Here is an 11,987-nt window from a genome sequence, read left to right as displayed (position 1 = left end):
TCTTCTTTTCAACGATATCTTCTTCTCTAATATCGAACAACAAATAAGTGAGAAAAATGTACCTAAGTGGGAATATGTATGTTTTTGAGTTATGAGCTCCCAAAGATTTGCAGCAAGCTTTCGCTTCTTTTCTAAAAGAAATCAAGATAATATTATTATGATAACTTTTATTGTTCATTCCTACATAAATGCACCCTAAAGGAGGTATTTGAACCCTCAGTTTACTATTCCTATGTTATGAGTTGCCAGCAATCTCTAATTGTTGCCAGTGTTTTAGTTAGCAGGTTTCAGCTTTGTACTCTTATCCATGTTTCCCTCTTTCTTGGTTCTTTTTTCTTGTTCTCCACTTACTTTTTGTTCTTTCTATCACCTTATGTAACATTGGCATTGCTATAAAATTCCAGAGGACGTTGTGAAAGCACAATCAACATACGAACTTCAAGTAAATAAACACATGCATTATAATTTCTATATGTCTTTGGAAACTTTGTGATTTTTTCGTAGCAGGTAGTTTTCATTCACCTACCCTCTACCAATGCCTTTCATTTCTGCCAGAGGTACGAGATTTCGAAACATGAGAGAGAGAGAGAGAGAGAGAGAGAGAGAGAGAGCCTTTGGCTGATATAGATGACAGTTCAAATTGAGAGAGAGAGAGAGAGAGAGAGAGAGAGAGAGTTGAACATTGTTATTATAGTATTTGTATAAATGGGAGTTTTTAATAATTGGAGAGAGAGAGAGAGAGAGAGAGAGAGAGAGAGAATACAAGTATTTGTATAAATAGCAGGGGTATATAATTCGAGAGAGAGAGAGAGAGAGAGAGAGAGAGAGAGAGAGAATAAGTATATTTTACAAGGGTATACGAACAAATGAAAAAGAGATTCATTCTATTATCTAATAAAGGGATGTACAGAGAGAGAGAGAGAGAGAGAGAGAGAGAGAAGTATTTTTTACAAGGGTATACGTACAAATGAAAAAGAGATTCATCCTATTATAAAATAAGATGATAGAGAGAGAGAGAGAGAGAGAGAGAGAGAATAAGAATTTTTGCAAGGATATACGAACAAATGAAAAAAGAGATTCATTCTATTATCTAATAAAAGGATGTACAGAGAGAGAGAGAGAGAGAGAGAGAGAGAGAGAATACAAGTATTTGTATAAATAGCAGGGGTATATAATTCGAGAGAGAGAGAGAGAGAGAGAGAGAGAGAGAACTACGCATCTGTCAAACTCAGACCTACAGACGACGCCATAAGGATGACGTCATCATTTAAAGACCGCTATTTTCATTGTTTGGACAAATGATTGACTATTTGTTCTTTCTACAACCTTAGGTAACATTGGCCTTGCTATAATGTTCCCGAGGGCGTTGTGGAAACACAATGTACATACGAACTTCAAGTAAACAAACGCATACATTATAACTTCTATACATCTTTGGCATCTTTGGCTTCTGTTTTCTTGTTCTCAACTTACTTTTTGTTCTTTCTATCACCTTATGTAACATTGGCATTGCTATAAAATTCCAGAGGACGTTGTGAAAGCACAATCAACATACAAACTTCAAGTAAATAAACACATGCATTATAATTTCTATATGTCTTTGGAAACTTTGTGAAATGTTCGTAGGTGGTAGTTTTCATTCACCTACCCTCTACCAATGCCTTTCATTTCTGCCAGAGGTACGAGATTTCGAAACATGAGAGAGAGAGAGAGAGAGAGAGAGAGAGAGAGAGAGAGAGAGAGAGAGAGAGAGAGAGAGAGAGAGTTGAACATTGTTATTATAGTATTTGTATAAATGGGAGTTTCGAGAGAGAGAGAGAGAGAGAGAGAGAGAGAGAGAGAGAGAGAGAGAGAGAGAGAGAGAATAAAAGTATTTGTATAAATGGCAGTGGTAAATAATTCGAGAGAGAGAGAGAGAGAGAGAGAGAGAGAGAGAGAGAGAGAGAGAGAGAGAGAGAGAGAGAGAGAGAGAGAGCTGCGCACCTGCCAAACTCAGTCAGGCAGACGACGCCATAAGGATGACGTCATCATTTAAAGACCGCTATTTTCATTGTTTGGAAAAATGATCGACTATTTGTTCTTTCTACAACCTTAGGTAACATTGTCCTTGCTATAATGTTCCCGAAGGCGTTGTGGAAACACAATGTACATACGAACTTCAAGTAAACATAGGCATACATTATAACTTCTATACATCTTTGGCAACTTTGGCTTCTGTTATTGTAGGAGTAGACTTCGTTCATCTACACTCTACTAATGCCTTCCATTTCTGCCAGACGTACGATAGATCGAAATATAAGTGAAAAATCGCTATATATATGCAAAATTACACACAAAGACGATTTTGTCAAACTAAGTCATGCAGACGACACAGTAAGGATGACGTCATCATTTAAAAACCTCTATATCTTCGTTATTTGTAAAAATAATGGGTTGAAACTTCTGGAGAGCATGTACGATATGTTTCTCTATACAGAGAGACAATAAAACGATTTTTGAATTTTTCAAGTTGGTATACCAAAATACCACCGCGGACGGTCCCCTTAACAGTCTGATAAAATAAGATAAGGCATTCTTTGACATAGGCAAAGATGGTTTCTTAACAGAACACCATAAAGCTTCTGACTGTCCTCGTAAAGGTTTAGTTCGTCTTAAATAGAACTTAAGAGCTCTAACAGGGCATAAGACTCTTTCTAGTTCATTTCCAACCATATTTGATAGGCTTGGAATATCGAACGATTTCGGCCAAGGACGAGAAGGTAGCTCGTTTTTGGCTAGAAAACCAAGCTGTAAAGAACATGTAGCCGTTTCAGATGAAAATCCGATGTTCCTGCTGAAGGCGTGAATCTCACTGACTCTTTTAGCTGTGGCTAAGAAAACCAGGAAAAGTGTCTTTAAAGTGAGATCTTTAAAGGAGGCTGATTGTAGTGGCTCGAACCTTTCTAACATAAGGAATCTTAGTACCCGTCTAAATTCCAACCAGGTGTAGCCAAACGACGCTCCTTCGTGGTCTCAAAAGACTTAAGGAGGTCCTGTAGATCTTTGTTGTTGGAAAGATCTAAGCCTCTGTGACGGAAGACTGATGCCAACATGCTTCTGTAACCCTTGATAGTGGGAGCTGAAAGAGATCTTTCTTTCCTCAGGTATAAAAGGAAGTCAGCTATTTGAGTTACAGAGGTACTGGTCGAGGATACTGATACTGACTTGCACCAGTTACGGAAGACTTCCCACTTCGACTGGTAGACTCTAAGAGTGGATGTCCTCCTTGCTCTAGCAATCGCCCTGGCTGCCTCCTTCGAAAAGCCTCTAGCTCTCGAGAGTCTTTCGATAGTCTGAAGGCAGTCAGACGAAGAGCGTGGAGGCCTTGGTGTACCTTCTTTACGTGTGGCTGACGTAGAAGGTCCACCCTTAGAGGAAGAGTTCTGGGAACGTCCACTAGCCATTGAAGTACCTCGGTGAACCATTCTCTCGCGGGCCAGAGGGGAGCAACTAACGTCAACCTTGTCCCTTCGTGAGAGGCGAACTTCTGCAGTACCTTGTTGACAATCTTGAACGGGGGGAATGCATATAGGTCTAGATGTGACCAATCCAGTAGAAAGGCATCTATATGAACTGCTGCTGGGTCCGGGATTGGTGAGCAATATATTGGGAGCCTCTTGGTCATCGAGGTTGCGAAGAGATCTATGGTAGGCTGGCCCCATGTGGCCCACAGTCTCTTGCACACATCCTTGTGTAGGGTCCATTCTGTTGGAATGATTTGTCCCTTCCGACTGAGGCAATCTGCCATGACATTCAAGTTGCCTTGGATGAACCTCGTTACTAGAGAAAGGTTTAGATCTTTTGACCAGGTGAGGAGGTCCCTTGCGATCTCGTACAACGTCATAGAGTGGGTCCCTCCTTGCTTGGAGATGTACGCCAAAGCCGTGGTGTTGTCCGAGTTCACCTCCACCACTTTGCCTTGAAGGAGGGACTTGAAGCTTTTCAAGGCCAGATGAACTGCCAGTAGCTCCTTGCAGTTGATATGCAACGTTCTTTGACTCGAGTTCCAAGTTCCCGAGCATTCCCGACCGTCTAATGTCGCGCCCCAGCCCGTGTCCGATGCGTCCGAGAAGAGAACGTGGTTGGGAGTCTGAACAGCCAGGGGCAGACCCTCTCTGAGGCTGATACTGTCCTTCCACCAAGTCAGGGAAGACTTCATCTTCTCGGAAATTGGGATCGAGACCGCTTCTAGCGTCTTGTCCTTTTTCCAGTAAACAGCTAGGTGATATTGAAGGGGACGGAGGTGTAGTCTTCCTAATGATACGAACTGTTCCAGGGATGAAAGTGTCCCTATCAGACTCATCCACTGCCTGACTGAACATCGTTCCTTCTTCAGCATGTTCTGGATGCATACCTGGGCTTGACTTGTTCTGGGGGCCGACGGAAAAGCCCAAAAAGCTTGACTGTGAATCTCCATCCCTAAATACACAATAGTTTGGGATGGGACCAGTTGAGACTTTTCCATATTGACCAGGAGACCCAATTCCTTGGTCAGATCTAGAGTCCACTTTAGATCCTTCAGACAGCGACGACTGGAAGAAGCTCTTAGAAGCCAGTCGTCCAAATAGAGGGAAGCTCTGATGTCCGCTAAATGAAGGAATTTGGCTATATTCCTCATCAGCCTCGTAAATACAAGAGGAGCTGTGCTTAGGCCAAAGCACAGGGCTTGAAACTGGTAGACAACCTTTTCGTAAACGAATCTCAGAAAAGGTTGGGAGTCTGGGTGGATGGGGACGTGAAAGTATGCGTCCCTTAGGTCTAAAGAGACCATCCAGTCTTCCTTTCTGACCGCTGCTAGAACGGACTTTGTGGTCTCCATGGCGAACGTCTGCTTTGTGACAAAGACATTCAGCGCACTGACGTCTAGCACCGGCCTCCACCCTCCTGTCTTCTTTACCACTAAGAAGAGACGGTTGTAGAAGCCCGGGGATTGATGGTCCAGGACTTTGACTACCGCTCCCTTTTCTAGCAAGAGAGACACCTCCTGCTTCAATGCTCGTCTCTTGTCTTCCTCTCTGTACCTGGGAGAGAGATCGATGGGAGACGTTGCTAGAGGGGGTTTTCGTACAAACGGGATCTTGTACCCCTCTCTGAGCAACTTCACAGATTGTGCATCTGCGCCTCTCTTCTCCCAGGTCTGCCAGAAGTTCTTGAGTCTGGCTCCCACTGCTGTCTGAAGAAGGTGGCAGTCAGACTCTGCCTTTAAAGGACTTGGAACCTTTCTTCTTCCCACGTCTCCCTTCGGCACGAGCACCTCCTCTGCTGGAGGCTCTGCCACGAAAGGGCGGAATGAATCTGGACGCTGGAGTGTCCATCCTGGGTCTTGACAAGGTAGGCAAAGGGGTGGCTTTGCGGGCAGAGGACGCAACCAGGTCATGGGTGTCCTTCTGAATCAGAGAAGCAGCAATCTCCTTAATCAAGTCGTAGGTAGGTAGTAGGTTGGCCAGGGCACCAGCCACCCGTTGAGATACTACCGCTAGAGAGTTATGGGGTCTTTTGACTGGCCAGACAGTACTACATTGGAACCTCCTCTCTGGTTACGGTTCATTTTCCCTTTGCCTACATACACACTGAATAGTCTGGCATATTCTTTACATATTCTCCTCTATCCTCATACACCTGACAACACAGATTACCAAACAATTCTTCATCACCCAAGGGGTTACTGCACTGTACTTGTTCAGTGCCACTTTCCTCTTGGTAAGGGTAGAAGAGACTCTTTAGCTATGGTAAGCAGCTCTTCTAGGAGAAGGACACTCCAAAATCAAACCACTGTTCTCTAGTCTTGGGTAGTGCCATAGCCTCTGTACCATGGCCTTTCACTGTCTTGGGTTAGAGTTCTCTTGCTTGAGGGTACACTCGAGCACACTCTCCTATCTTATTTCTCTTCCTCTTGTTTTGTTAAAGTTTTTATAGTTTATATAGGAGATATTTATTGTTACTCTTCTTAGAATATTTTATTTTCCTTTTTTCCTTTCCGCACTGAGCTATTTTCCCTGTTGGAGCCCCTGGGCTTATAGCATACTGCTTTTCCAACTAGGGTTGTAGCTTAGTAAGTAATAATAATAATAATAATCTGGAAAAAGGCACTTTGAGAGAGGAGCAAACAGAAGTTCTGATCTTTGACACGGTGTCACTCCAGCTGACAGGAAAGAGCAAAGGTTCTCATGTTTCTTGAGGACCCCGGATACGAACGAAGCCGCAAGCTCACTAGATCCGTCACGTATGGCCTTGTCCATGCAGGACATTATGAGCAAGGAAGATTCCTTGTCAGAAGGGGAGATCTTCCTGCTCAAAGCTCCCAGACACCAGTCCAAAAAGTTAAAGACCTCGAAGGCTCTAAACACTCCTTTCAACAGATGGTCTAGGTCCGAAGGAGACCAGCATATCTTAGAACGTCTCATGGCTAGCCTGCGGGGAGAGTCTACCAGACTTGAGAAGTCGCCGTGGGCAGAGGCAGGAACTCCCAAGCCGAGAACTTCTCCCGTGGCATACCAGACGCTCGATCTGGAAGAGAGTTTCGCAGGGGGAAACGTAAAGGCTGTCTTCCCTATGCTCTTTTTGGACTGCATCCAATCTCCTAAAACTCGTAAAGCTCTCTTGGACGAGCGGGCGAGGACGAGTTTCGTAAAGGCAGGCGAGGATGACTGCGTACCTAAAGCAAACTCTGACGGAGGAGAGCGTGGAGCCGCAGACACAAACTGGTCCGGATACATCTCTTTGAACAGAGCAAGAACTTTTCTAAAGTCCAAAGAGGGTTGCGTGGTCTTGGGTTCGTCAAGGTCCGAATGTGGTTCATCAACGTGTGCCGCATTGTCATCATCAGAGAGTCCATCATCCGAGAATTGAGGAGGAAGCGGCAAAGGAGTAGGAATCGGCTGGTCAGCTGAGTCCGGTAGCACGGGTGCACGCGTGACTGAACCGGACGCAACGTCATGGAACTGTTGCCCAGTCTGTGAACTGGCAACAACCATAGCAGCGCGGGGACGCATAGCGTCTACTCCAGACTGTCTAGTCTGATGTGGGCGAGCAGAGGCAACCACACTGGGTTGCGGAGGTTGATGCACCGCGTCAAAACAAAACAACTTAGACTGTTGTTGTACCTCGCGAACGTCAACGGAAGGTTCCGTGCGTCGCTGAACGTCAACATGCGGCTGGCAGGGTACACTGGAACGCATGGGTGGCGGGACTCTCTCAGCTGGAGTGCGGAAGAAGGTCGCCTCAGCGTCCACAGGACGCACAACCGTGGTTGGTTGTAGGCAAGAGGTTGGTTCAGCATCAACCTTCTCCGCACGAAAGTCCTGCATTAGTGACGTTAACTGATACTGCATGGTCTGCAGCAAAGACCACTTAGGGTCTATAGGAGCAGGTGCGGCGACAGACGGTGTGACTGCCTGAGGCGGTACCGCTTTGCCTCTCTTAGGAGGTGAGCAGTCGTCGGAAGACTGCAGCGAGTCCGAACTGACCCAGTGGCTACAACTGGGCCGTTGGACTTGCGCGGAAGGGACCGACTTGCGCTTAAGAGGCCGCGAGACCTTGGTCCATGGTTTCTTACGAGAAACCTCTTCCGCAGACGAGGAATAAATGGGCTCTCTCGTCTCTGTGTGGGTGGGGCGATCTTGGGTAGATACGCCCGAAACCACGGAGGGAACGTCTGTTCGCTGACTAAAGCCTCTCGAACCCTTTGGTCGTACGACATTGCTTCTCCCCTGGACTTGGGAGCTTGCAAGAGGTCCCGGACTAGGAGGATGACAGGCACGAACAGACGAACCCTCAAGCGCAACACTATCCACAACACTATCACTCACTTTATCACCACCCACTGCACTCTTACACTTCAGCTCCTTGACGTCCGCCATGAGCTGGTTACGGTCACTAGCCAAGGACTCGACTCTCTCACCTAGAGCTTGGATGGCACGCATCATATCTGCCATCGAAGGTTCTTGAGTGCCAGAAGGGGGATTAGGAGCAACCACTACAGGGGAAGGAATAGGTTGTGGGGCATGAGGAGAGGAAAATTCAACGGAGCGAGATGAACTTCTCCTGACTCTATCTCTCTCTAGCCTACGTGTATATTTCTGGAATTCGATAAAATCGAATTCCGAAAGCCCAACGCATTCCTCACATCGATCTTCCTATTGACAGGTTTTATCCCGACAATTGGAACAAACGGTGTGAGGATCGATAGAGGCCTTCGGAAGACGCCTTGAACAGTCCCTAGCATTACACTTCCTGAATTTAGGGACTTGAGAAAGGTCAGCCATTTTGAATTGGTCAAAGGGGAATTCAAAAACTATCCAGAGTCATCAACAAATAATCCGATATCAACAAAAGAATGCAAGGATTTATTGAAGATAAAGCCTGCAAAGCGAAAGCTCAAAACTAGAAACGTGTACTTCACCAAAAAGTTGTGAAAACCAATCCAGTTAGCAACAGCGAATTAGTAGGTCTTGCCGGTGGCACGACAGAGAGAAAATTGAGTTCTTTGTTTACATTGAGTACTGAGTACCTGCACGACAGATGGCGCTGTTGAAGTACACCCCCTACCTGCATAGCGATCGCTGGCGGATTTTTAACGTAGAGTTTTTCTGTCGAGCAGCAGAGCTGCAGCTTATATAATCACCGGCTAAGTTAAATATTGAAAATTGTAGATCGCAGTACAAACTTACTCACCCGTCGATTAATCAGACTGCGTTCGCCCTCTGCTTGCATGCCGTCAGGAAAGGTAAATTCTGGGAGCAACACAAGTGAATTTGAAGTTTCGGCATCTCTTACCTATAAGCAAAATGGTGAAATAAAAAACATATCTAGAACATGCAGATTTGCAAGAAATTCTCTAATTTCACAATTATAAAAGACAATTGGTTGAAGAAAATTATATTTTGGCAAACTCTCACCTAATATCAAGTAGGGTAGGCTACTTAATCTAAAATGCTAAGTTAGTCATACAAGTGTAAAGAAAAAAATACTTGGATTACAGAAGGTCCTTAACTTACAAACATAATGGGTTCCAAGAAACTTTTTGTAAGTTGAATTTTGTTACATTTTGGCCTAAGGTAGGCCTAATCTCAATTCCATGCCTATGATTTCCGGCTATAAAAGTCAACAAACAGTCGCGTTTCATATGAAATAGATATCAGGTTATTACAAATGTTGTTTTGTTTACTGTATTAAATGATATAATATTGTTTTATTACAGTATTTCTTTACCTTATCTTTGTTTTCAGTTAGGTTTGTGTTTGTATCTCTAAATGTTTGTAATTTGAGGACCTTCTGTACTGTAAAAGGACTAATTTATCAAAAAAGGGATTTTGACGTAGGAAAAATCTATTTCTGGGCGAAGGACCTGTGCCGCCCAGTGAATAAGCTCCATTTAGCACTTATTCTTAGGTAATTTACTGCTAAATATACCAGAGAAAAAATGTAAAGGAGTGCTAGGTTAACTAGCTCGCTCACCTATTGGTGTCGGTATAAAATTGGGCGTATATTCCAGAGGTCCCGCACTATTTAGATTAATCCACGACAGAGAACCCCAATAGAGGAGAGCCGTTCAACCTCACTCGGTACTACTACAATGCATCCGCTCAGAACCCAACTCCTTAGCACCCAAAGTTTGGGGACTCCAAGGGAGAGGAGCTGGGAGGGTTCACTGGGCGGCACAGGTCCTTCGCCCAGAAATAGATTTTTCCTACGTCAAAATCCCTTTTCTGGGCTCGAACCTGTGCCGCCCAGTGAATCTATACAAGAGAAAAATGTCACCAAACTTGCAAAATAAAGGAAAAAACATAAGCGTAAGAGAAAAACAGGATGCTTTAATCAGAGATGAGTACCAAAAAACAATTATAAGGGTATCTTAAATATGAACATAAATCCAATAAGGTAGGTATAATAATGCCGTGAGTGATAATATATACAGATACTCAGGAGCATAAAATTTACAAATATAATAACAGTATTCAGGTGCGCGACCAACGAATACAATAGGGTATAAATGAGGCAGGTAAGAGGGAGAGATAAAGAGTCAAGGCCTTAACCTGTGAGTTACTCGTGAGTAACTACGCTCCCTGCGGCTACTGTAGAAAATTTTAGGGCTTCCAAATGTTTAAGGTAGTGTTTCTTGAACACTGACGGTGATTTCCACCCTGTATACCTGGAAAGGTCTGTAAAATTCATGTGGTGAAAGAAGTTCACCGAGGTGGCAACCGCCCTGATATCATGTGCAAGAGGAAAAGAGTCAGGGTTAGCTTGTTTAATAAAATACAAAATTTGTTGCCTGATCCCTTTAATAGTAATGGTACCGCCTTGTTCTCTAACGAATAGAGGCCCCGAGGAGTTAGAGGAGGTCCGGGATAGATAAGACCTAAGAGTAGTGACAGGACACAGCGACGGATCTTGCGTGAGGGGAACAATTTTCCAGGAGGTCCATCTGTTTTGAGGGTCTTCATTCTTAGCCAAAAAGAATTTGTTAGGAGAAAGAAGGACCTCTCCTGAAGGCAGAAAGTCAATATGACCCGGGTCTCTCGACAAGGCTGCCAATTCAGAAATTCTTGCCCCGGAAGCCAAGCTCACTAGGAAAAGTGTTTTCCTGAGAAGGGGCATGTAACCACAAGAACTGTTAATGGTATCAGAAGCCAATTTGAGTACGTCATTAAGGAACCAGGTCACCGGGGTAGGACGAGTAACCGGTTTCAGTCTGGCACAAGCTTTCGGAATTGAAGCTAACAAAGAGTCGGTTAAGTCTATGTTAAAACCCACTAGGAAGATCTTTTTCAGAGCCGATTTAATAGTGGTGATAGTATTGGCTGCCAGACCTGATTCTAATAAAGATCTAAAGAAAGTGACTGTAAGGTTCAAGTTCATACAGTTCACGTCTGAGTCTATTAAAAATTTTGCCAACTTTTTAACTGCAGAGTCATACTGACGGATGGTGGAATCCCGTTTATCCGATTCTAGGAACAAGGTGTTTTGAGGATCAATATTGGCACCATGCATAGCCGCAAACTTCATAAAGTCCATAAAGTTAGGGCGCTCTGAATGTTTGAGAAAGCGTACACAACGTGTGTTTGTACTATCTGAGACAGAACCGGATTGGGTATCGGGCGAGGGTATAATCTCAACTCCCGCAGGAGAGGATACCAGTTGCTCTTGGGCCAGTTGGGTGCGACCAAGGCTACTTGTCCCTTGAAGGATCTCAGTTTGTCTAGAACTTTCAGCAAAAGATTCACCGGGGGAAAGAGATAAATCTTTTCCCAGTTGTCCCAATTCTGTGACATGGCGTCTGTGGCGTAAGCCTGAGGGTCTAGATTGGGAGCCACATATACTCTCAATTTGTGGTTGGATTCCGTGGCGAAGAGGTCCACTTGGAGACCGGGAACCTGAGAGAGAATCCACCGAAATGACTTTAGATCGAGTGACCATTCCGATTCTAGAGGGGAGGTCCGGGACAGGGCGTCTGCCACTACATTCCGGACTCCCGCCAGGTGGACAGCTGAAAGATGCCAACGGTTCGAGGCTGCTAGGGAGAATATGGCTACTAGAACATGGTTCAGAGGCCCTGACTTTGACCCGCCTCTGTTGAGGCAGCGGACCACCACTTCGCTGTCGAGGACCAGACGAAGGTGTTGTTTCTTGGGAAGAGCGAGACATTTCAGGGTTAGAAGAACTGCCATGGCCTCTAGCACATTGATGTGAAAATGGCGGAACAAGGGAGTCCAAAGACCTTGAACTTTCTTGAGCTGAGAATAGCCGCCCCAACCTGATAGGGATGCGTCTGTGTGAATGATTAATTCCGGAGGCGGAAATCGAAGGGGAACTGACTTTGACAGACTGTTTGCTCTTGTCCAAGGAAGAAGTCTTTCCCGTAGAATGGGAGGAAGGCGGACTTTCCTGTCCCGGAGCTTCCGGTTCGCCCTCGAACGCCAGACACGATTGATATCTTTCAATTTTGC

At 44.8% G+C, this 11,987-nt stretch overlaps 1 protein-coding gene across 2 annotated transcripts in view; it reads right to left on the bottom strand.

Moving 5' to 3' along the window:
- The window catches only part of LOC137656669 (sister chromatid cohesion protein DCC1), a 118,229-nt gene that overhangs the window by 55,906 nt on the left and 50,336 nt on the right, over nt 1-11,987 (bottom strand). Inside the window, exon 4 of one of the 2 annotated variants that reach the window (XM_068390846.1) lies at nt 8,713-8,814. The exons of the other annotated variant lie outside the window; for it this stretch is intronic. Coding sequence (XP_068246947.1) covers nt 8,713-8,814 — 102 coding nt within the window. The remainder of the gene's footprint in view (nt 1-8,712; nt 8,815-11,987) is intronic. 2 annotated transcript variants of the gene reach the window in all.

This window comes from Palaemon carinicauda, chromosome 17 (genome assembly GCF_036898095.1).
Source record: "Palaemon carinicauda isolate YSFRI2023 chromosome 17, ASM3689809v2, whole genome shotgun sequence".
Classification (NCBI taxonomy): Eukaryota; Metazoa; Arthropoda; class Malacostraca; order Decapoda; family Palaemonidae; genus Palaemon; species Palaemon carinicauda.
This window is presented reverse-complemented; position numbering and strand designations above follow the sequence as displayed.